This window comes from Pempheris klunzingeri, chromosome 20 (genome assembly GCF_042242105.1).
Source record: "Pempheris klunzingeri isolate RE-2024b chromosome 20, fPemKlu1.hap1, whole genome shotgun sequence".
Classification (NCBI taxonomy): Eukaryota; Metazoa; Chordata; class Actinopteri; order Acropomatiformes; family Pempheridae; genus Pempheris; species Pempheris klunzingeri.
The window spans coordinates 17,375,970-17,402,134 of record NC_092031.1 but is presented as its reverse complement, the minus strand read 5'-3'; the positions used below and the strand labels follow the sequence as shown (position 1 = coordinate 17,402,134).

Genomic DNA, 26,165 nt, shown 5'->3' with positions numbered 1-26,165 from the left:
GGCAGTGGAAAGAATAAAAACAAACCAAGCAGTTTGTCACCAACTCCTATACAGCCGGAGGGGAGGGGGAAGAGGCAGGGAATTACCTATAACTCCTACAAGTCCCCCCCAAGTGATATCAGATCTTGACTACGGGAAAACTAGCGAGAAACTCTTCATTTTCCTCCAGATTTTTGTCTATCCCTGCCCCTGCGGCTGTACTAAACCACATGCAGAAGAGGGGAAGGGAGGGGGGTCGTCTCGTTTTCGTTTAGGACGATTAAATGATCAACAACTCCCCCTCCCTCTAGCTCTGTATACCCACCACCATGCAAGCCCCGTCTGTCAGCACTCACTGGGCATGCTCCAAGGGGCCATCCCAAGCACGGTGTCTACGGTAGACCAGGCAAGGTAGGGGAAGAGGGAAAGAAGGGCAGGGAGGAGGGGGGGCTAACACCAGCGGTCAGCTGCCCCAGCTCTGCAAACCGGCTGATTATGGAAGCTTCTCTTAACACCCAGCCTGATCAATTTGATGCTGGAGTTGAAGAAGAGCCTCCACAGTCAGTAGCAGGGTCTGCACAGCCAGAATAGGCGACTACCACACTGCAACAAAAAGTAGCCAGAGGGCCTACAAGGAAGGGGGTAAGGGATGGTCAAGGAAAAAAGGCAAGGTTCTACCGCAGAGTAGCAACTGTAGTTGGTACTAGCTTACTAATTGCGTTCTTCCGGATTCGGCCAAACCAAATCAAAAAGCAAAAAAAAAAAGGCTCAGGCTCAAATCAAGCAGGACTCAGAAAGATGTGGAAAGACTACCGACCAGCCAGCTCCTTCTCCTTACTCCGTCTCTTTTTCTCCATGCGTTTCAGTCTCTTCTCCTCCCTGCGCTTGGCCTCCTCTGCCTCCTGGTGGCGCCGGCACTTGTGGAAGTTCTCCACCACTACACCCACGAACATGTTGAGCACGAAAAATGCGACGATCAGCAGGAAGGAGATGAAGTAGAGCAGCATCCACGGGTTGTAGTTCATTACCGGCTGAAAGACACACAGGATACAGAGGATTTTAGAGACATTTACATTAGAGGTCCTATTTTACAGATAGTATCAGTGCATAGCTTTGAGGGGATGGCCCCAAATGATTTTGTCCAGCTATAGCCAAATGATGCGTGCTTTTACATGTGTGTACAGGCATGTTTGTAGGTCTGTGAGAGAGTTTGAATATATTTAACCTGTTGGTCAACTCCTACAGCGTCTAGTCCGTCATACATTATATCCACCCAGCCATCTTTTGACGCCAGCACAAACAGAGACATCAAAGCCTGAGACACAAAATAGGGAAGAAGGGGTGAGATAGAAATACACACTACCCTAAAAGGTTTGCAAAAACGTCATATTGGATCAGCTCAACCAAACATTGCTGATCACCTGTCCCAAGTTGTCGAAGTTGTACTTGTGTCTGACCCATTTGTTGTTGGCAATCAAACAGTCTGACTTGTTGGTAATGTTCCTTACGTCTTCTCCTTGACAAACGAAGAACTTCCCCTTGAAAAGCTGGGGAGAAAAACACAGACACACCATTTATTCTACAGCAAACTTTTAAAACTTTTTAAAAATTGATTAATTGACTAATTTATGCTTTTTGTGGCTCTAATGCGTCTACTTGATAGGGTGGAGGGACCAGCAGAAACACATTCCCAGAAACATTCACTTCTCTTGGATTTTGTTGTCTTCAGACAGCCAGGTTAGCTTCATGCTGAGCTAAGCTAACCTGCTGCTGGCTGTAGCCGTATGTTCACTGCACAGACATGAGTGTGGTACTGATCTTCTCACATATTTCTTGGCAAGAAAGCAAATGTGCGTATTTCACTAAATGTCGAAGGAATGTGTTGCAATGGCGCTCAGTGAGTAGTGCGAAAGCCATCTCTGACCCAGAACTAGATCTGGCAAAGGTCCACGTTCAGGGTAAGGGCACTAACTAGGATTAGGGGTCACCCAAGAGTTGCACCTGGAAACTAGAATAGAAAATACAGCGGTGGCTGCTGTATAAAATATATCACATACATATTTTACATTCATATTTTCAAAAGCGGACAGTGAGGACGGTGCAGTGAATTCTATGGGTGCCTTTCAATGAGTGGCAGCTTCCCATCACTGTCTCGTGGTATCTTCACAGCCACTAAACCTTCATGACACTGCTTTACATGAACAGATGGTTTATGGACATAAACATGGTGATGGCAGACAGGAGCTGGGCTGTGACAAGGGCACAGAGCTCGTTGGTATAGATTGGTCCTTGGGCTGTTAGCCATGAAACCTCCATTGGCATCAGATAAGCATACATAAGTGTCCATAACGCATGAGTTATAACGTGGAGTGTACATGGAAAAACAATTTTTTTGCTAAGATTTCATGATGTATATACTACCAAGATGGGACAGGAGAAAGTAAAGGATTATGGGAATATTTGTCACGTGTCAAACTGTTGCAGTGTGGCAGGAGGAGGATAATGTTTCTGTGTCATAGGAGGCTAGACTGCAGTTTTCCGGCATTTTCGTTTTCTCATTATTTCTGTTTGCATCCTCCCCTCTCCTCCCCTCTCCTCACCCTGCCCCCTCACCTGTACTCCCAGGATGCCGAAGATAATGAAGAAGGCGCAGCAGATGACCACAATGTTGCCAATGGGCTTCAGTGATGACATCAGGGTCTCCACCACCAGCTTCAGACCTGGGGCTCGGCTGATCACGCTGGCATGACAGCACATAATAGGATATTAGTGCGTTGCCTGCATGTGTGTGTTGAGTGTGTGTGTCTGCGCAGGCTACTCTTGGGTCACTTACAGTACAGCTCATACCAGATGGAGCAGGGACGCCTGCAGCGTTCCAACCCGCAAACCCCCACACACCCCCAGGCCCTCGCCCTGTCTGCGCACACACACCAACCCTTTTTTCTTCCCTTTGTTTACCAGAGTCAGAAACCCTTTTTCACATTTGCACACATTTTGCACAGAACTTTCCAAACCAGAACACAGATTACTCATAATCTCTTTCATTCACCCCTGCCCCTCTTAAAAAACCATCGTTGTCTCTCTTTCACACCTCCCTCTGCTTCCTTTCATTTCTGCAGTCAAGGAAACAGACACATCTAATTAAGCCAACGGACCGATGAGGATGTTTAATTAGTGCCAGCATGGCACCCGGCGCTGCTCTGCACTGCAGCTGAGCTTCTCCATCGGGGTAAAACACAAACACACACATACTACATAAGACCTGTCAATGCACGCACACACACACACACACACACACACACACACACACACACGGAGCAAGTCAATATGATGTGAGAGACAAGATGATACATGAAAAGTCGCAAAAGAGAAAACATTACTACACAGACAAAGAAGCTGTCAAGGTGATAATCTGCTCTGTCCTTATCTATTAGTCTCTGCTTGTATCGCATGTCCCCCCCTCAACGCACAGTTGAGTGAAGGAAGGGTCAATAGCACATTAAGAGATGATAACAGGCCAGGGCCGATCAAGGCCACCGATCAATAACCCTGATCGGAGAATAGCGAGCCAATAGCTACACCTCATTGCCTCACTTGACATTCTATTGGAAAACCATGTGGCGATGCAGTACCTCTGCTGAGCTATGGAGGGTACTATTGTTCAAGAGCTGCACCTGCATGTGTCTCCTCTCAGGATTGATGCAGTTGTGCTGCTGTGGTGAGCACATTTGCACCGAATTCCTCAGCAACTGCAGGTAGTTCAGTTCAAGTGTTTGTGTGTGCTTGTATTTAGGCAACTGTGAGACAGTGAGGCAGAGCACAAAACACTGCGAGGACCAGCTGAAGAGGCTCGGTAGATCTATCTCTTCTAGTCTAATGTTTAGATCATTATGATTATATTTCAAGGTAGTTTCATTTACTTGTTCACTTGCATGGGTTTTTGCTCCTGATTTAGTTCAACCTGTCATCTTTACACTAGTAGGGGCATCACCATTTAGAACATTTAAGAGGGAGGAAAAAGAAAAACAAGCTTGAGAAAAGATTAAATAAAAAAAATTTAAAAATTAAATAAAATTTTTGTGAGTTTCCAGATTCCAACGTGGACAGAAACACATCGTTCACGGCCGTCCTCCAACTCAGCCCCTCAGATCACATATTACCTGCAAAAATAGATGTTTCCACACATTGCTGCTTTGCATATGAAAACCCTGAGCCGACCTCTCTACCTCTTTACATCATGTTCTCCTTTTGAGCTCCACTCTGACAAATATGCTAAAGTGAAAGGGCTTATTAAGGAGGGGAACGAAGGAGAGACGAGCCTCTTATTACGAGTCAATACACTCTGATGATGCGGAACGTGAAGGACACACTCTGCCATTGGCCCCTCTCCTTAAAGTCTATTTGCATATGACACGAAAAAGGAAAAAGGAAAAAGGAAAAAGGACGAGGAGGAGTTGGATGGAGGGAGAAAAAGTTGGAGCTCGCTTCTTCTAATCTACCTCGCTGCATAATTTCAAAGTGGTTCACAGCGTGTTCTTGTTTTGTGTGCTGTACAAAGGAGCGGGAAAGAGTCTGCTGCCATGCACAACACCTGCACACACACACACACACACACACACACACACACACCACCCATCTCTCTCCTCCAGCGGTGTATCCCTCACACTGAGGAAGGAGAACGAGTCGGGCAGTAAGTGGCAGGCGTGCTCCCACAGTGCAAACACTGGGTGTAATTAAGAGATGCAGGGAGATAGAAATGGGGAGTAGAGGGAGGAGAGGAGGGCCGGTAGATTGCAAGGATATAGAGGGAATAAAAAATGAGACAGCTGCTATTTCTTTTTTTGTTTTTTTTTGTTTGGTCTAAGCTTTAGTTCTCATTCCACCTTGCTGTGCTACATTTCCTCCTGCTCTCTTTTTGTTACAACCTTCCTTCCTCTTCATCTGTCAAACCTCACCGCTCGCTGTTCTCGCGAAGTGCTAATGTGAGCTGGAAGCCAATGAATTCAGGTGTTGCGCAAACATAATCGAAATGTCTTGAAGAATGGTTATCATGCGCTGAGTTAATTGGCCACAGCTGGCTCTGTCACATAAAAGACACAATGGCAAAAAAAGAAAAAAGCCTTGGGATAATTACATCATCATAAAGTGACGGATGAGCTTAAAGGCTGAGCTGACATGGGTCAGCCACGGGGGGGGGGGGTTTATCAATAGCCTTGACCTCACAAACAGCATGAAGCTGTTTAAATCAGTCCCCCTGCAATGGAGCCTGGGAGTGTGGCAGGTACAATTAATGGATACATCGTGGCGGGCGTGGGGTGGGGTGGTGTTTCTGGGTTGCAGCTGAATTGCAGACCAGTTGTAGGTGGTGTTGGGTGACATAAAAATGCCATTTGGTGACAGTGGGTGCGAACCTCTGGGCCTTCCCCGAGGCTGGCCCTAAAGCTCAGGGTGTGGGCTTGATGAATGACTGCAGAGGTGTGTGTGTGTGTGTGTGTGTGCTCTTAAACAAACCCGATGCATCATTCTGTCCCACACACAGATGCACACTGCACATGCCTCCACTATTGCAAAGCACGCCATTAACGTCTCTGATGAGAAACAAACAGCGGCAGACACCTTGCGCGCAGACACATTCACGAACACAGCGTCGCCTGCCTGCTGCAATAACGCCGACACCAACACATGTAGCAATCGGTCTGAGAATATGATGATGATGCTGCCTGTGTGAACCCCACGTGTGCTGTACTGCCAGAGGGGAAGACACAGACGAGCTCATATTTAATTCAAAACAGCCAGCGAGCTGGAGTCCGCCGCAATCGAACTGGAGTGACAACAAGCTGATACCGAAACCATCAGAGGATTACGACGCGGCAGCTACCCTGTGGTGTGTTTGACAGGCACAATTTGGAGAGTTTTGGAGAGAAGCTGTTTTTAACTTTATAGCTGACACGTTTTTTTATTGACTTACAGTTAAGGTCTCTGAGTTTAACTTGGTTTGTTTACATAGAAATTGGTCAGAATTCGTTCATTAAATCAAGCTATTTGGGGAGTTGATTTGTAATGAATTACACTAATGATGAAGACTGACATTTTGTCCACTGACTGTCTGGTTCTTTTACAGATTTTTTTTGAAGCAGCCGATCGTACGATAATGAGCGATATTAACTCCGGGTTAAAGGACGGCCTCTTTATTTTGCTCACAAGCTGTTACCCAGCACATTCTCTCAGCATGTCATACTGCCGATACCCTGAATACCATGCCATGCAGGGATATACTTGGACACTTGGGTCTTAGCAAGACCAAATGTTGGCAAATAAGAGCGGCCCCTGAGGAGGGCAGGGACAAAGAAAGCGACACCCATCGTGACTGAACCTCTCTCTGAGCCCCTGTATCCTCTGAGAGCAGCTATTACTGCTGCTGCATCTGACGCATTTGCTGCGTTTTAATTATTGACAAACGGATCCATCCTTTAAAATAAATAGATTAGGTTTGTGCCGTGTTGCAGAAGCACTTGTAGCTCCGGCTCCACAAATGTTTAATGCAGCACAAGCAGTTATTCCACGCCGTGTTGACCAGACTGAATTATCTCTAACAGGGTTTAAAGGACATGATTACCAAGCCATACAGTATACCCACAGCAGCACTCTAAAAGCTTAATATGCTATAGCCTTTAATGCTTTGCTCCTCCTTTTGGATTGAAAGTTAATAACTACCTTAGAAATGATTTTACAGTATTGCTTTCTTGAAACTCATCTGCTGCCTCGGGGATGGAGAGAGCCAAGCTACCGCGCTCAGCTCTTTCCTCCTTCCTTCTCTCTCTCTCCTTTTCCATCCTCTCTTGGTTTTGCCCTCCGTCCTCCTCTGCCTGTCTCCACACAGCTTTCCTAATCCCAGTTCTCTCCCTGCCATTTTGCATCTTCCTCAAACTGAAGACATCACCCTCTAGAGAACCGTTTGCCCTTTGCTCCTGAGAATACAGTACGTCCCCCTAACTTAACATTTTTGTCTAATTTCCTCCTGTAATTGCTACATATGTTCTAATCTGACTTTAAAACCCTCCTTACTCGACATTAATACAGCGTCAGAATCGCCGCCCTCTGGGGATTAAATAAGAGGGGGGGGGGGGGTAAACAGCAGAATGACTTAGAGACGGAGGATTCAGCAGCAGTTCAGAATCAGGTACTCTTTTCAAGTGCTCTGTTTGTCACAGTTGCACCAGATCTAATTAGAAAAGCTCCTTGTCTGACAGCAAGTGCACTTTGTAATGTCACATTAACATTTCACTTGGAAGTGGGCAGAATGCAAGTTTTTAACTAATAAGGCGCCACGGAAGCTTGTTGAAGAAGCATCTGCTGCTCCCGTAGCAGTTCAAAAAGTTATCATCTTTGTGAGCTAGAGAGCAAACATCAGTACTATCTATTGATGGATGTTTAAAGTGGACAGTCTGGGACCTTTCACTTCTGTTTTTTTTTTTTTTTCAAAATCAGTTTGACTGCATTGAGGATTGGAGCAAAAGTCCGACTGCTTGTTCTTCTTGCTCTTTCGGAGTTTTTAGCAACATTGTGCGGTTTCAATTTATTCACTCTACTTGGCACGAATGACGGACAAAAAAATACAAGAATGAGACCCAACAGCAATAAACTGGAATCATCCATTAACTTACAAATCAAACTTTGGCCGCAAATTTGTTGACGGTCCATCCTGCTGGGACTGTAACAATCCCCATTCATCACTGAGCACTACAGTTCTGACCCAGCACTCTGGAGCACGGGTCACAGAGTGTGCATACTCAATGTAAATACACAGAAAGATAATGTCAAGCACATACAGACTCTCTACCGAGTTCATACAAGTATGGAAGTATAAGCGTATAAACTCAATGTAACACTTTGAAGGCAGGGCGAGGAACACGATTTCACCTTCACGTCAAAGGTAAACATCACAAAGGAGAAAAGGAAAAAAGGAGACAGAAAAGATCAGTGGTGGTTAGTGGGTAAATTTGGCAGAATGAAAATCAATATTTGATTTGCGTGCTCTTCTTCTGAACGGTGATAAATATTCAGGAGAGGGCAAAGCCTCGAGAGCTCCCCTCCACGAGATGAGACATCGAGCGTGCTGCTGGGAGCCTGGTCATGCATGAAGCCACACACATGCAAATGGCACACACGCAAACACTCACACACACACACACACACACTCATACTCATACACACTGAGGCTAAAACTACTATAGCACACAAAGACACATTCTTGAATTCCCTCTGTGTCTGTCTGTCTGCCTGTGTCTCTCTCCCTCTCTCTCTTTCTCATACACACATGCACACACACATTTGTAGATCTAAGTACAAATATGGCCTCAAAATTGGTGATTTCCGCTTTATTTCCGCTCAAATAAACACAACTGAGCAATTGTGTACACACTGACAATAACACACGCATGATTGCACGCTAAAATAAATGCCTACACACACATCTCCCAGAAGCTCCTGAAAGTGGTACGTGTCAGCGCCGAGGAAAAGCTCAGTTTGTTTTCACCTCCGTCTTACAGCACAACATCTACATCGGGTGCTTTTATCGTGTCATGAGTCTGGGCGAAGGAGAGATTTGTAGCTAAATTTCTTCACTTACCGCAGCGGCCTCAGGGTCCTCAGCAGCCTGAGCACTCTGAGCATGCCCAGGATCTTGGTGCCAGAATTGGAGATGAGAGACACCAGGATGTCAATGACCGAGATCATCACCAACATCCCATCCAGAATGTTCCAGCTGCTTCTCAGGTAGACCTTGTCCCCGAAACACCAGCCCAAAGCTACGATCTGGACACAAACAGGGCGCAGAGGCAGGGTGCATGAACATACTGCAGTGCTACTGCTACTACTGTGTCTTACTGCTGATATAACACAATTTGGCTGGAATACATTTAAGACTGAATATTAATTCCAAATGTAAATGGAATGAAATGATACACATATCAAATATGCATTTTGGTCTGCCCACTTGTAGATTTGTTTATTATGAAGCCATCTTTTGTTAGGAGTCAGTGCTTGATGTCCTATATGCACAGCCTATTGACTCTGCAGTGACTGTTTACTTGGAACTTGGCAGCGAAGCTCATAAAAGCTGCAAGAGTTGTTCGGACCGCATATCTTATTCTATAGGTTCCACTCATCATTTATTCTGCCAGAAAATTATGGAGACTGCTGGCTTTGGTTTGTTTTTTTCTTAACTTATTAAATCATGCGAAAGCTACTATTTTTGCTTCATGCATTTTTAAACACCTATTGTGACTGAGGAGATCAAGAGAGGAAGGGAGATGGATGGAGGATAATCTACATTAGTCAATGCTAATCAGTGCACAACAGTGCATACTGTAGCCTACATGAATAATGTGGCAGGAGAATCATCAAAGAGGCCGATCAAACTTTATGAACAAAGGCTGGCCTCTGTGAGAGCTTCCACTGGTTATACTCGTTATACCTAAAAGTTTGAGGTAATTATGCCTTCCATGACTTGCTCCACTATACTTCTACTACACAACGTTCACAATAATGACCAAATAATGGAAAAACTGTATATTCTAATATAACGCACTGAAATAAGCTATTCTACTAACGTACTTAAACCAGTTATAATATTCAGGTCTTTTACTTAATTAAAAGTACCAATACACCAATTTAAACATACTCCATTACAAAGAAAAAAGTCCTGTATTCCTACTCATACATTTACTGTTGTAGCTGGTTTAATTGTAGTTAGTTTTAACTACACAGTAAAGCAGATAAGTATTTAAGTCCAGTGGTCACAAAGTGCAAAGGGCCATAGGATGAACCTGAAGGTTGGAAGATGAAAAAGAAAAGTTCTGTTATGCATGTTTGTGTCCTCAAAGATGGGCTGCTTTTGTATATTTGGGCACATGTGTTGAAAATTCCACCAAAAATGCGTTTTAATGTCAAAATTGTAGCTCGTGAGTGCCCGGCTCAGCAAACAACGTTACTGACTTCACTGGTGAACACAGACGTGCCCTGAAAAAACAGTGTGGCGACCAACAGTGGGAAATGGGGAAACTTCATCTTTATGAATCAATTAACATGAATCAATTCATCATTGATGTCAACAGGTTCCAAATGCACACATAAAGAGATTACTTCCCCAAACAAAAGACTTAAAAGGGAAAGAAGAGTAAATCAAGCCTGCGTATGTGTTGATTTAGCAGAGAGAACATTAAAGAAGAGAAGATGATCTATAGGAGAATAAATATTTGAAAGCAATACAGGATGTCTGAAAGCCTTACAGCATGACTTTCCACTACTGACTTTAACTTCAGTAAAAATGTGAACACTGGACATGTAATGGTGTAATAACCTACAACGGTGTGTTCATACATTGCTGTATTCTGACATTTACGTAGGTGAGACGTAAACAGTTCCTCCACCATGACGAACCTCCACCTCAAAGTTCTGATGTGGCAACATGTTAGCTGATAGCCAATCATGGCCTGCTGTGCTTTTTGCACTACACTTAGAGATTATTGGGAGATTAACTCCTCCAACCAAAGCTGTGTGTGTGTGTGTGTGTGTGTGTGTGTGTGCGTTCATTAGCCCGCCAATCGCACTGGAGCCAAAAATAGAGACAGAGGTTTGAGTGACACCCATGAACTTTCCTCCCCTCTGCATGCGTCCGCTCCGACCCACGCCTGCATGGACCTCCATTCAAAGATGCCCCATTTGAATACTGGCAAGACAATCCAGCACTAAGCATTATGAAACAGCTCTGGGAGTGTGTGTGCATGTCTGCGCATTGCCTGTGTTCACTGTCTGTTTGAGTCTCGATCCCTCATTCTCTTCCTCCCACTTTCCTCCCTCCCAGCCCTGTCTTTTCTTTGTGCTTTCGGGGGCTTACGGTACATGCGGGTCCCTGGCAGACAATTTTTTTCTGCAGCTTTGCGTCTGTGCAGTTTTTGGAATCTGGATTTCTCCATCTTATGCAAAATTTCCACATTGTGAGTGAACACACACGTCACGTTTCGTCTCTTTCAAACCTGGAAACAAATGATGAGGGCGCGCGATGTGACGCAACCCGTGTTTTTATGGTACCAAAAAGTCCTGATCTGCAAAATCTCATGAAACGATGGCTAAAATAACCAAAACCTTTCACAAAATTTGCAGTGGGCTTTACGAAGTAAGCCATGAAGCCTCTCACAGAGGGGTTTTACCAACTGATGCTACGTGACAGTAGAAATCCACAGTGTCTCACCTTTATAGTCATCTCAGCCACAAAGATCGCCGTGAAGATGTAATTGGACAATGTGAGGAAGATCCGCTCCTGCAGTGAAGAAAAAAGAGAGACCTGGCTGAGTTGAGGTATATGCTAATCTTTGCAATGGCTTAAAATTCACATTTTTGTTTTACTACTTTGTGAAGTATACTTAGTTTGTTCGTTGTCTGCTTCTAAATAGATCTGGTGTACAGCTGAATAATGTATGAGGGAGCTATTTTCCTGTCGCGCTCACTAATGATGGCTGGCAGGCAATTATAAAGTTTACTATTTAATAGCATTACAGGAAATATTCAAGCGAGGCAACTAACCATTGGGACAAAAATTGAATGTTCCCTTTTATCGGTGGAAAAAACACCGACTGAAGCGCTTAAGTCATGCCGAAACAGGAACTTAAAGCTGGAATCTCTCAATCAAACAAGTTATTTTTAATCGGAGCTACACCGTCACTTCGTGTGAGCGTGCACGCAACACAACACCATCAGGACCGAGCCACTGGATCTCCATCTACATGCACATTACTGCACTCCATCCTCCCCTGGTGCCTGAGGCGGCGTGGCTCAGTAGTGGGTGTGCATGAAGTGGAGATTGGGAGCCTATTTACTGAGCTAAACAAGGACTGGGGAGAAAAAACAAGCCAGCTAGCAAGAATAAGATCCCTTCACTGACTGCTTATTTACCCTACTTCCCTTCGGTCTGAGGAGACACAACAATGTGTGTGTGCGTGTGTGTTTGCGTGTGTGTGTGTGAGCGGGTGTAGGTGGCTGCCTTTCCCACGGCCTCCGACCACCGTCACCCATGCTCCGAGGAACTCAAAATGACACACACACACACACACACACACACACACACATAAACACAGAGATGGCAGTTCTGCAGCGCTTTTTGTGAAGTCTCTGGGAATGTCAGGCATGACATCACTGGGAATGCTGCCGTGACGGTTTATAAATTCCAGGCTTGACAGCAGCCGTTCTCTGTCCTCTGTGAACAATTTTTTTTATGCTTTCATTCATTATGAACTACTGGGCGTGTGGTAGGGAATGAGAGGAGGGCAAGAGCAGGCAGGGGGAACACAAATATGTTACACAAATATGTACATACAGTGGGGCAAAAAAGTATTTAGTCAGCCACCAATTGTGCAAGTTCTCCCACTTAAAAAGATGAGAGAGGCCTGTAATTTTCATCATAGGTATACCTCAACTATGAGAGACAAAATGAGAAAAAAAATCCAGAAAATCACATTGTCTGATTTTTAAAGAATTTTTTTGCAAATTATGGTGGAAAATAAGTATTTGGTCAATAACAAAAGTTCATCTCAATACTTTGTTATATACCTTTTGTTGGCAATGACAGAGGTCAAACGTTTTCTGTAAGTCTTCACAAGGTTTTCACACACTGCTGGTATTTTGGCCCGTTCCTCCATGCAGATCTCCTCTAGAGCAGTGATGTTTTGGGGCTGTCGCTGGGCAACACGGACTTTCAACTCCCTCCAAAGATTTTCTATGGGGTTGAGATCTGGAGACTGGCGTGGCCACTCCAGGACCTTGAAATGCTTCTTACAAAGCCACTCCTTCGTTGCCCGGGCGGTATGTTTGGGATCATTGTCATGCTGAAAGACCCAGCCACGTTTCATCTTCAATGCCCTTGCTGATGGAAGGAGGTTTTCACTCAAAATCTCACGATACATGGCCCCATTCATTCTTTCCTTTACACGGATCAGTCGTCCTGGTCCCTTTGCAGAAAAACACCCCCAAAGCATGATGTTTCCACCCCCATGCTTCACAGTAGGTATGGTGTTCTTTGGATGCAACTTTCTCCTCCAAACACGACAAATTGAGTTTTTACCAAAAAGTTCTATTTTGGTTTTATCTGACCATATGACATTCTCCCAATCCTCTTCTGCATCAACCAAATGCTCTCTAGCAAACAGACGGGCCTGGACATGTACTGGCTTAAGCAGGGGGACACGTCTGGCACTGCAGGATTTGAGTCCCTGGTGGCGTAGTGTGTTACTGATGGTAGCCTTTGTCACTTTGGTCCCAGCTTTCTGCAGGTCATTCGCTAGGTCCCCCCGTGTGGTTCTGGGATTTTTGCTCACCGTTCTTGTGATCATTTTGACCCCACGGGGTGAGATCTTGCGTGGAGCCCCAGATCGAGGGAGATTATCAGTGGTCTTGTATGTCTTCCATTTTCTAATAATTGCTCCCACAGTTGATTTCTTCACACCAAGCTGCTTACCTATTGCAGATTCAGTCTTCCCAGCCTGGTGCAGGTCTACAATTTTGTTTCTGGTGTCCTTTGACAGCTCTTTGGTCTTGGCCATAGTGGAGTTTGGAGTGTGACTGTTTGAGGTTGTGGACAGGTGTCTTTTATACTGACAACAAGTTACTAATCTTGCTTGTTTGTAGGTGACCAAATACTTATTTTACTGAGGAATTTACCAATTAATTCATTAAAAATCCTACAATGTGATTTCCTGGATTCTTCCCCCCCCATTCTGTCGCTCATAGTTGAAGTGTACCTATGATGAAAATTACAGGCCTCTCTCATCTTTTTAAGTGGGAGAACTTGCACAATTGGTGGCTGACTAAATACTTTTTTGCCCCACTGTAGCTGTAGCCGTGTTAGCTAGAGAGTCTGTTAAGATGAAACAATATTAATTTGAAGTTACCCTTTGCTTGTATGTGCTTATATTTGGCCAAATTAAATGAAAAAAAAAAAAAACTGGCAATTTAGCTCACACAGCAGCACACAAACAGCTTTTTACAGCCCAAAAATCATCGTTTCAGCAATAATGAAGCACAAATATGAACTTTCAGTTTATACTTTTGATCGACAAATGAACAAAATAATAGATAATAAAATCTAATCAAACAATGTTAAACAGACGTCATTTCAACATTTTGTTATATTCAGCTCTGACAAGCCAAACAAATAGCTTGCGAACTAGCTGGCCTGCAAAAATGAAGCTAAATATTCAGTGGGCTACTTTCCCCCTTTATGTTTAAGCAAACTGAACAAACTGAAATGATTCAGCTCTACAAAACAAAAAAGATAGATAAAGAAGTAAAACCTGAACTTAGCTGTTGCCAATTAAGTTTTTGTGTGTACTGAACTCAGAATTTGCTTTTTAGCAATTTACTTTATTTTTTCCATCTGGATACTTGACGTTGCATTTTGACAAACTGAAATAACAAAGTGGTAACAGTAATGAATAAGTCTAAAAACATAAAAACAATTGAAATTTGCTCCACCCTCACCCACAGGTGGTGGCTTTTTTCTTTACAGCTCTTCTGTACATGGGTACTCTGTGTACTACCAGGGCTTAAACGGAGTAAAACACCTCCCTCTCGTTTCATCATCTCTAATGGTGGTGGTGTTATTCCCGGTTCAACGCCTGGCATCCAGTGTGTCTGACCACAACGACTAAGACAACCACAAACCAGCGGCCTGAAGAGCTCGTTGTAGCTCGGACTTGTTTGAAGTAATGCGGCAGAGCCAGAGGCCAGCAATGACTTAAAGTGAGAGGCACTTTGCTTAGTTACAAGCCAGTGAAAAACCGGTAGGTAATCTGCTAAACAATGCAGTAATATGCTATAATACAGTTCATGATTTAGAGCGTAACTTCCTGTCATTTGCCGTGTAATTTCCCACAGTTTATAGTGTAAGATTATGGGGAACATAGAGCGACAGTTGGGAATTTTGGAGGAAAGGAGGAATAACTTATACTGTAGCATAAGTATTTTTGTAAATATTGAGTATCTATGGGATACAGTGCTGGTAAACAGAGCCAACTATGCTATTGTGCGGTACCTAAGAATTATCACAAATTAATTTAAAGACTAATTAATGCAATTTAAAAGGCTTAAGCTCACAACATTAGCATGCTGTATATGTGAGGAAAATGTGGCAAGTGATTGTTTGTCTGTGAACCGTATGAGTTATTATTGAGCCAAATTTTGTACTTCGCTGTTAAACCATGTTTTATGTGTGCCAGTGGAGTCCATGCAACTTTCCTGCATTTTACGGGTTAGCCTGTATTTTTTGATAATGAATCCATTTTACTTAGGGGTATATGTGAGTAACTACAGTACTGATTTTGGACAAAACAAAAACTTGCACAACAGAGCCGATAAGATTTTTAACTGAAGGTTGTACTGGTAGTTTGTAAGATCTTATATTACGTGTGATTTAGATATGGCCTGTATTGATAATGGCATGCTGAACAGAAATTATATGAATATAAATTATAAGCGACCTGCCTAAAGGTCAGTTTTTTGTTATATGGAGGATTTGTGGCGAGGTCCAAAGACAGTTAAATGTTGTCACTGACAGGAATCAAAGCTCACCATAGCTGCCATTCTCCATTAAAATGCAACATTTATGCAGCAGCATTGAACTCCTCCAGCATATGATGATGTGGTACTCAAAACATTTTGAGTGGAGTATCATTTTAATGGTTCACACCACACTTAATCATGCAGAGGGATATAATAGTTTCTTTGAAATGGTGTTTGGGAAACAACATGTGAAAAGTGCAATAATTTGTGGGTTTCTTTTCTTTTTTTTATGTTATGAACAAAGGCAGAGAAGAAAGAGAGGGCAGCTTCCACCATGTCCTCCTCCTCATCACTCACATCCTCATCAGAAAAAAAGAAAAACAAGTGGAGCAACAAAAACACCCAAAAAGAAATAAGAAATAAACAATACAAATGTCCATTTGTCATTAAAAAAAATAAAGAACAATCTAATGACAAAGGGCAAAATCTGTTCTTCCGGGTCACCAACGCTGTCATTTGACATCGTTGGTGTCCCAGCAGAACAGCAGCGTATTGTCACAAAACAAGAGTCAACCCTCACCTCACGGGGAGCTTTCATCCCCATCCAGAGTGTAGCGCCATCTCGCCATCTTAATGTTGTATGGAGCAGATGACGTGCATTCAAAAAACTTAAACTGATTGTATTTTGTGCTGTTGATGCTGATATAATTCAATTTTGAGCTCTAGACAGTGACGTATTGTCCCCGAGCTCAATTAGGAATAATAAATCATAATAGGTGGTATAATCATCCTCAATCATTTCCACTGAGCTGCAGCAAGACAGTATCCAGGCAACCTCCGGCACCAAACCAAAACAGCTGCGGACTGTAAGCCAAATACAAAGTGTGACATAACTTCTAGGACAATAAACTAATTATTCAGCCTGCATTCCACACTAAAACGTTGTAGCTGAAACATTTCAAGTCTGCAACAACGAGCACATTTCTATTTAAAGAATAGAACGTGTGTCTTTTGTCAGGCTGGCACCATGGGTGATGTAGAGCAGGTACTTCAGGGGGGTGATAAATTATACGTTTGGTTGTTATACGCAGCCAAAACAGAATCGGCGAGTGGAAATCGATTCACAATCGCCTTCATTAATTCAAAACAGCCTACGCGGACAAACAAATGGCAAATGGGCAAATGAGATCTGGAGCAATAAGCGTCACAGCTCAACATCGTAATGACTGCTTGGTCTCTTGGTTCGAGCTGCTTGCTGCGTCATGCATTTCCATCTCATTTCAATAATGGCCTCAGGGGGCAGACTGGACATGATGGCCGCGGCAGGAAGCTGACAAATATATGTGCATCCCATAATACTGCCTGCCCTCTATACTAAAGTCAGTGCGGCTGCTGTGGTGGATCTTGTGTCTCTGTCTGTTTTGCATTTGAATATTTAAAACTGTGATTATTTGTACAGAGGTGAGAGGCGAGAAATCATCCCAACTATGTGTGTGTGTGTGTGTGTGTGTGTGTGTGATCTCTATGCCCTGATTAGACCGGGCTGCCTGTGCGGTGGCCTCCATTTGTTAAACATCTCCTTTCCTGGACATTAGCCACGTACGCCAGCCCACAGATAATTGAATCAATTACAACGGCACTGTCTGCTCCGTGTTTCAGTCGCAAAACAAGCAGAACGGAGCGTTCCAGCGAGACCGAACCGCAATTAGGCCCCGACTATGGGAACACCTTGCTCGGTGAGAGGAAAAAAAAAAAAAATCAAACAGTGATAATTATTGTGCTTATGCATGGGGCTGTAGGGCTGGAAGTAGGATGATAGGACACAGAGTTAGATTTGTTTGTGTGTGTGTGTGCGTGCGCTGCAAGGCATTCAGCCAGCTCTACTCTACTTGAAGGGATGGTGCATTAGCTAAGGAGGTGATGGTGTTGACGATGCAGGGCAGTAAATACAGGGGTATAGCACACATTACCCAAAGCTACTGGCTCACAGTCAAACAGGAGTGGTTCCCTGCTTACACAACGTTCCACTCCATTTCTCAGAGGAGAGCGAGCTACAGTAGTATTCTGTTTTAGGGCGAGTGTGTGTGTGTGTGTGTGTGTGTGTGTGTGTGTGCGTGCGTGTGTTTGTTTGAACAGCCATCAAGGTTGGACTTGCTGACAGGTACTTTCTCCCTTTTTTCCTCCATTTCTGTTTGGACTTTTTTGAGCTGCCGGCGAGTTTCTTTATGATTGATTTTTCACATACATGTCAGAGAATTCCAGTCTTTTTATATACTGTATAAGGATGCGTGCCTCCTTGCCTGTCTACTCACCTTTTCTCTACTTCTTCCTGCGTTTGTCATTAAAGACTGTGAAGGCAACACACTCGAGCTGCATCTTTTCAGGCTCTACCTTTGCGGGGTGAATTGTCACATAGGGTGTAGCGAACGGCGCGTTTTTACTCTTAAAACATGCTTTGAGACTCACAGCACTGGAGGGGTCGATGCGAGGCCTCTCCATGGCGATTGTGATGCAGTTGAGGAAGATGATGACCAACACAATATGGTCAAACATCTTGTGGGTGATGATCTTATTGCACAGGATCCGGAACCTGACAAAAAAAAAAAAATGCAAAGAGGTGTGAGACCTCAGTGATGCTGGAAACAGATCTGACATATAAACATCTAAATCAAGCAAGTGGCGCACCAACAAGTCTGTGACATCTTTGAGTTAAAGCAGAAAGATGGCCCTTGTGAATGTTACACTATTACGTTATTGGATCATCATTACTGATGCATCAATGTGTGAGCAGTAGATGGTTGAGGCGGAGTTAATTTGACATATTCTACAAACAGATGGGTAGTTTATTCTAAATTGCATCATAATGAAACTTTAGTTTATTTTATGTTTGATTGTAAAATTGCAATCTGCACAGTGGCCTCTATGGTAATCTATCAAACACATAGTGAAAAGTGACAAGTAGGATATTTCCCCGTGAATAGTAGTGGAGCAGAAGTATAAAGTAGCATAAAGTGGCAATATTCAGCGAACACAAACACCAAAGCACAGAGTCCAACTCAGTCCAGGCGTGTTCTATAAAACCTGAAACAATAGCACATACTGCACAAGGACATTTACCGAAACGCTGTGCAAACTGTACAAGTAATAAAAGATCTTCAATTTAGAAGAGCTTGTCTCACATGCAGTAACTCCGTAATGAACTGCTGTCGAATTAGGAGTCATTAATTATGCCTGACTTTCATTACACGACATGAAAAGGTTCCCAGGCTTTTAGCTCTTGACAACAGAGGGAAAGATGGAGGGAAAGCTTGTTATATATGGCACTGGAAAGGATTTAACCGTGCATCAGATCCGCTTTGATGGCTTGTATCAGTCCGAGGGAACAGCGGGGGACGATGTTGTGAGGCTCAGATCTGGATTTTTGGCTTTATTTGGCAATGCAGACACCATTGTGTCAACACTGCAGACTGTTGCTGAGTCTGTGTGTGTATGTGTGTGTGTGTGTGTGTGTGAGTGTCATCTGACTGTGGTGATCATTGTGCATAGACTATACAGACTGAATAAGCTGATTCTTCTTCGATATATGCACGCCACAGCCTTGGTGCTAAAGAACCCAAGTATTACCCACACGGAGCAGGGAGGGAGGACAAGTCTTTGGTGCCAGCTCATCCTCCGTTCTGAACTTTAATGTTTAGTTCAAATGGCCCCCGAGACTTACAAACACTCACACACACACTCACACTTGCACACACACACACACACACACACACACCAAAAATGGCACCTGTCATCACGTGCTCTCAAGCAAAAAGCAGAAATATCCTTTTCTGTCAGACCCAGGATTTGGAACACTGACATGTTGATGCACGGATGTTTATATGAAAAGATTTTGATAGGTTTTTGAAGCTTTCTGCTCTGGCGATATTTACTGACCTTTTGAGTTTTCAGTGCTTTAACTGCCTCTAAATGACAGCCGACATAACTGACTGAAATACTGCAGCTTTAAATTCTCACATTTAAAGCTGTCAATCTGCACCAACTGTTCATTTTCGTCATCTTCGTTTTTTGAAATGGGTCTTCAATCGCCGCGCTGTTTCTGTCACTGCACTTCCCAGAAATCACCTGTCACTTAAACAGTGCAGGCAGCAGTATGGCATGTTTACTCCAGTTCCTCTGCAGGAGGAGTTTAAGTTTCTCTCGGCGGTGCTCAGGCAACGGCGTGACCCCTTTGTGTAGAATGGCTTGAGAAGATAAAAGCTGTTGATGCTAATTAGCCTGTTCTTCTTCTGCGCATTCCAAACAAACCAGAGACATAAACCGCATCCCTTCCAGTGTGCCGGGCAGATTGATTTCCAGGAAAGAGCTAGCAGATGCCAGGAACAGTAAATGTTTTCTTCAGCTATGGGCTTTCTTGTTATATAATTCGGCACGGGAAAGTAGCGACCAAGTAGCAAAGTTTTGACATAAAAGTGCCACAGATCATTACTTTCACTCCGTAATTGCAAAAGGTTTTCCCTGCTGTCTGTTTGGTCTATTCTTATCTGTATCTTATTATGTGCTGCTCAGATGACCCCATTTCCCCATGAGGTTCAGTCTAGCTCCACATAATCTAATCATGTACAGTATTAGGGACCACATGCGAAACCCCTGTGAGCCCTCCACATCTCTGGTCCCCGTGTTGATAGACCACAGTTCTTACAAGGTCCACTCCTGCAGTGAACACATCTAAGCGCTGTGACTGCATCACAGTATGCCTTTACAGCCGGCACACTCCTCCGCTCATTTAAAACTTCCCCTGCAGTAATCATCGGCAGCAGCAGCAGCAGCAACCGCAATCACAAAGGCAGGTTGAGGTGAACTGGGAATCATGTGAGAGCTGCTGGACTTCGGTCTCCCACCACGCTGCTGTCTCTTGATGTGATTGTGGGCACAGGCGGGCGTCCGCGGTGGTTCAAGGCTAGAGTGGGCATCACGCAGAGCCTGTGTCCTCGGTGTCGCTCTCAGCAACAACCAAACCTTAGAGCCTGCTGCGACTGAAAGCCAGCTCGGAGTCCAGTTTGAGCCAAGAGCCTTCAGTTTTCTTAATACTGACAATCACAGAGTAAATGGAGCTTTTCCTATTAACGTTTTCCAAATGATATAATACGGCCAGCAGAGAGGAGAACCATCCAGAACTCGTATGTCTTTAACACAAAGCAATGATGAAAAATGATTAGTAGTGATACAGATGCTGGCTGCCTCCCAATATTTCTATTTTTCAAGTTAAATTGAAGATTTGATTCTCTTTAATATAAACTCAAATACAAATTAAAGTAAAAAAAAAAAAAAAAAAAAGCTTTTGGACATTTTTTGTAGAAATGAAACAGCGTATTTGTTTCAAACATCATAGGGGTGTGGGGGGTTCCCATGGCAGCAACATTTGACATTTGAGAGCCAGTGTTGCTAGGAGACACAATGTCAATTTCCATGGTGTGCCACTGTACAGGTTAGAACTGATAATGATGCATATCCTATGAACACTGGTACAGTACGCATGTTGCTGTGCTGTGGCTGTAGGCCGGGGTCAGCGCGTTGCTTTTTTGTTGCCTTCACAGCCACAGCCTCCCAACAGACGGCAGAGATGCGTGGTATCAAAGCCCCAGAAGGGAGAGGGGGGTGTGGGGTGGGGGAGTGGTTGAAGGAAGAGGGGGCGATGGATTGTGCACGTGGCTGAGATAACACGCAGCACTCAGTAGGAGAAACTCCCTTCCTCCCTCTGCTCCCGCATACTCACCCCTGACAGGGCAGAAATGTGCAGATAAAAGAGACTTCTGAAGTGAGAATGTGGGAGGGAACAGGAGTTGATATAGGAAGGACAGAAAAAAAACCGCTGCTCACACTGCAGCAAAAAACACTTTTTCCCTTTACAGTCAGCAGCATGGGATGCCAGTCAAAAGCAATGTTAAGAATTCTTTTTTTTGTCAAGAAGAGGGTTCAGTCTTCTCTTGTACACTGATAACAAAAACCATCACTTCAAAAGTGCTGTAAAGTTGCTCAACACACTGCTTAATTTAGGGAAAAAAAAGAGAGAGGAAGAGGCACTCTACAAGTTTTCAGAGAGCTGTTTCCATTAATATGTAAAAATGCACATGTTATAGAACAAAACCTGCAGTAACCTACAATAACCTGCAAACAGGGCAAAGAGGGAGCGTTATGGAGATGAGCAGAGGTGTGAACGCTACCTCGACTCTGGAGGGAAGAGGTAGAGTGACCAGGTGTCCCTCTGTCGACACCACTCCGGCTGTTTCTTCTCCAGCCAGCGAACAAGTCGGGCAAAACGGCCCTGCAGGGAGTAGGAAGTGCACAGTTACATTCATTATTCATGAGTTCGCAATTTTCCTGTTGCATAGTAAGTCTCCACAAACAGAATTAATTTGTTCTTTACAACACTGTTTGTTATAAAACAAGGTTTGTCAAAAAGGTCCACCTACAAACACAAAAACATGCTTTAGCCTCAGACGATATGCAAATAAGCGTAGTACGGATTACTGCAGAGCTGTTATATTTTTAAATCATTAGATCATTAGACAGAAACATAATACTAAAACTTTGGTTTGGGAGGAGAATTTTGTTCATGAAGACAGAACAAGCATACGGACTGACCAGGTTAGCCTCCTCTTCTGCATTTTCGTCTTCGGTGTTTTCCTCCAGAGAGACGTGTGTGGGGCCCAGGACAGTCGGAGAGCCCTTTCCATTGCAGTCGCTGTGCTCTGGGGGCCGTAAGTGGCCCAGTGACGGGGGTCTGGAGCTGTGCATACTGGCTGAGCGGTACAGATAGGGCACCTTTACAGAGGAAGAGGACAATAAGGGGGGGGGGCAGGATCCAGTTACACTGGTCATGTAAATGTTATAGTCACCTCATCTTACAGGTGCTTTATGTGGCACTTTTAGGTTTCTGGTTTACCTGCTGCTTGCTCATGTGGGGATTCTTAAATCCTTAATTCTTAATTCTTGATTATTGTTGGGTCTCTCTCTTAATCAAAGAGTTTGGTGTAGACCTGCTCTTTATGGAAAGCGTCTTGAGATAACGCTGTTATGAATTGGCGCTCTAGAAATAAAGATCGATTGATAAGCGATATGGTGCTGACCGCAGTTGTGTACTGTTACTGTAAGTGTGTTATCCTGCGTTCTGCTCTGAGCTGAGTAGGAAGAACACTCCAGTAAGTGCATCAAAGAAGAATGACATAAAAATCTGACACCATCATTTTAAGAGGTACCCTAAATGTTCCAACTGTCAAATCAGCGGAACTTACAGTTTGTAGAAATTCTCAATATAGTTTCTACACCAATTGCGCTCCAATGTCATAAAGTACTCCTGGAGAAATGCCCTAGAGATAAGTCAGGGGTAGAAAGTGATGGATGCACAGCATCTACCTGCAGCAGAGCATCAGGGGGCAAATCCATGGAGCTCCGAGTCTCCACCGACTCCATCCTCCGGTGTCGGGGCCTTCTCTGCGACTGGGACATGGAGTCCGTCCTGGCCAGAGAGGCGTCATCTTCCTCCATCATCCCACCACCTCCTTCGCCTCCACCTTCTCCGTCATCTGAGCTGGAGCTGCCCTCCCCGGAGAGCAGGGACTGTCGCTCCCCAGACTGCCGCTTCTGACGTTTAAGCGACGGGGCACGGCTCAGGCTGTTCCAGCTGGACCGCCGGCTGGTCCAGCCGCTGCCAGAGCTCCAGGGGGCGTGGGGGGAAGCGCTCCGGGCACTGGTCTGGAGGGCAAGAGGAGGCACAGGGTGATAAAAAGCCGGAGAGAGAAATAGTCTGGCAATGTTGTCCTTTCATGCAAATAAACCTGGATTAGATTGACTCAACTTGACATGACCCGAATTGGATAGAGATTCACGCTGACAGGCAGACAGGAGCAGATGTAGAGATCTGGGCTTATTTTCTCAGGTCTTTATGACGATCATTGGTTTTTCAAATAAAGAGTGGCAGTGGCAGCGCTAAGTAAAGTGTCGAACCGGCATGCTGCATTAATCATCATCAATCATTATGACCTACACACATCAGCAGGACACATGCAAGGAATTCAGCCTGGTAGTGGTGGTGGTTGGGGCTGGGAGTAATTCCTGGCATTTATCCTCTTACACATGTATTAATGTTGGCTTTATGACACCCTGGAACATGGATCTTACAGTTGGTGTATGCAAGAATATTAATAGATATTCAAACCGGTGATTTGTCATAGCAGGCTGGGTCTATGGAGACGTTGCTGCCTCGGCGGGACTCATAGCCCATGATGGGGTCACCTCCAACAGGTAACTTGGGTATTGGCATTGGGGTGGCAGCCGTGTGGGTAATCAGAGGTGGAGTCAGGCTGGTCTTCAGGTCCACATGACCATTTACAGGCACTACTAGGGAAGAAAAGAGGGATGAAGAAAAAAAAAAACATATTGGTTAGGAGTGAGTAGGATCAAAGGGCACGAGTGTTGGAGAGGATAAATGATGAAGAGGGTTTAAGGTAAAGAACAGAGGAGGAAATGAATGAAATGGAGGCATTAAAGAGGACAGTGTTGAAAAGGAAGCGGTGGGAGACAGAAGGGATGGAACAAAAGTTGATGAAAAAAGTATTAAATTGAACAAAAACAAGAGGGAGAGGTGGCGCATGGGGAGAAGTGCCACAGGGGGACACCTTCAGTAATGCAGCGCGACATACTTAAAAATGGATGCCTCATACTGTTATTGAGCAACATGAATATTTCAGAAGGACATTAATCTTACGGGGATGCGTGGGAGAGGATATTGTGTTTGGCAGCAACACAAATACATGACATGCGAAGGGGAATGCAACTTTAATAACGCTAATTCCTCCGTCTTCCAATCTTTATCCGAGGACTAGAAGATGTATATTAGCCTCTTTCAGCTATGTAAGCAGTTTTATGCAGAGCATCTGAAGGGGCTGAAGGGGGAGATGATACCGTACGTATGGGAGCTGCACTCCATACAGCAGTGTTTCGTTTTTCCATCGGGCTTTTCAGTCAGCGCGAACAGCAATTAGAGTGGATGGGAACTGGCGCATGAGGAATTATGGATGAGGCTGCTGCACTGGTTTGATGCTGTGCAGGGAGACAGCCAGGCACGTGCTCACTCGGTGTGGTCTCGAACCAACGGGGGAAAAGACTGAGAACAGGAGACCTCAAACACGGAACAGGTGGGGGAATGTTTGCACAGGGTATGTTTTAAATGCCTTCGGCCTAACTCGCTGCAATATCCCAAACTTGTACATACATTTGCAGAGAAACACAACACAGTATGTAATCTACAGGGATCTAACAAAGATTAGGGAGGGAAAATGCCAGCAGTTAACTGTGCAAACACAGATGGTACAAGTTTTGCCAAGTGTTTGTAATAGGGGCTTTGAAAACTCACAGAGGGTTGAGTTCAAACCTTTAAATTCCTCCTGTAGCATCACAGATTCAAGACAGTCTGTATACATATGTGCAAGTTCATGAGCGTGCCTCACCTGCAGAGGCTGATAAATCCTTCTTGCTGCCGTTAACATCCTCCATACTTCGTGCACAGGAATCGATCTCCGAACCGGATTTAGACACATCCCCCTTGACACACAAAAGCACACAAAGTGTTAGAGGAAAAGCACCTGTGGAAATCTTGGTTTCAAAGCAAAAAGCAGAAAGCAGGTGGGCTGAAGTTGCCTCTAAACACAGATCCCTGCTTGGCTGTATCTCAGTCTCAGTGTCGCATCAATGCCTGCTCAGATCTGACCTTGGATCAGTAGCTAGAGGCAACCTCCCTATTGTAAGCAGTCAGTCGAGGGTGTGGTCTTCCTGATCCCAGAGTTCAAAGGTCAAAGGGTGCAGAAAGAGGGTGAAAAACAGTAACTGTTGTCAAGTGTTGTCATGCACGGAGGTTCACAGTGAAAACCACACTGAACCTCGACCAGGAAAGCACAACAAAGCGCTTGTCAGAGAGAACCTGGCCAGTGTTTTCAGCTCTTTTTTTTCTTTTAACTCGCCTTGACCCACAAAGAGCAAGAAAAGAGCTTCAGTGTGGTTGCTAGATCTACAGTTTTCACACTTACACACAGACACACAACACACTTTGAGTGCACTTCATTGTGGTGTAAGGCAACCTGTACATCAGGGACCCAGTTTGACATTTGTCAGACCAGCGGAACTGTTCATGCCTTGTTTCGTTCTCTAGCATTGTTCCAGAAAACGGTGCCAAAATGAGTCTCTCACTATCTCTCATTTACATATCTTCCTACTCCTCCTTACTATGTTTCACAGACTTTTCTCAAGCTTTTAATTACTCTCTTCTGGCCTCTGCTTCACGCTGCCTTCCACTTCCAAACCTAATGCAGCGAACCTCAGAGTTCCTGCTTGTGCTTGTTGCTCCTTGCCAGAGCCTGCAGACTCCATTAATATGTGCGAGGGTGCCAGGTGGATGCTGGATTAATAGAATGCCGACCCAGTGAGTCAGTCACCTCTGTGGTAGCAAAGTGAATAAACTGTGTGCAGAAAAGCCTCAGGACCTAATCACCATGCACCTCCTTTTAAACTAATAAATTACTTTCTCAATGCTTCCAATGAGAGTAAGACACAGACAAAGTTGGTGTAGATATACTGCATAT

The 26,165-nt window shown here is 44.3% G+C and overlaps 1 protein-coding gene across 1 annotated transcript in view; it reads right to left on the bottom strand.

Annotated features, from left to right (window-relative positions):
• The window catches only part of cacna1g (calcium channel, voltage-dependent, T type, alpha 1G subunit), a 214,238-nt gene that overhangs the window by 37,083 nt on the left and 150,990 nt on the right, over positions 1–26,165 (bottom strand). Inside the window, exons 15-26 of the mRNA XM_070852489.1 lie at positions 25,038–25,131; positions 23,747–23,928; positions 22,945–23,283; positions 22,174–22,353; positions 21,753–21,853; positions 17,998–18,121; positions 11,231–11,299; positions 8,609–8,793; positions 2,593–2,719; positions 1,401–1,526; positions 1,205–1,294; positions 818–1,010 (exon numbers count right to left, since the gene is read on the bottom strand). Of these exons, the coding sequence (XP_070708590.1) occupies positions 818–1,010; positions 1,205–1,294; positions 1,401–1,526; positions 2,593–2,719; positions 8,609–8,793; positions 11,231–11,299; positions 17,998–18,121; positions 21,753–21,853; positions 22,174–22,353; positions 22,945–23,283; positions 23,747–23,928; positions 25,038–25,131 (1,810 nt within the window). The remainder of the gene's footprint in view (positions 1–817; positions 1,011–1,204; positions 1,295–1,400; positions 1,527–2,592; positions 2,720–8,608; positions 8,794–11,230; positions 11,300–17,997; positions 18,122–21,752; positions 21,854–22,173; positions 22,354–22,944; positions 23,284–23,746; positions 23,929–25,037; positions 25,132–26,165) is intronic.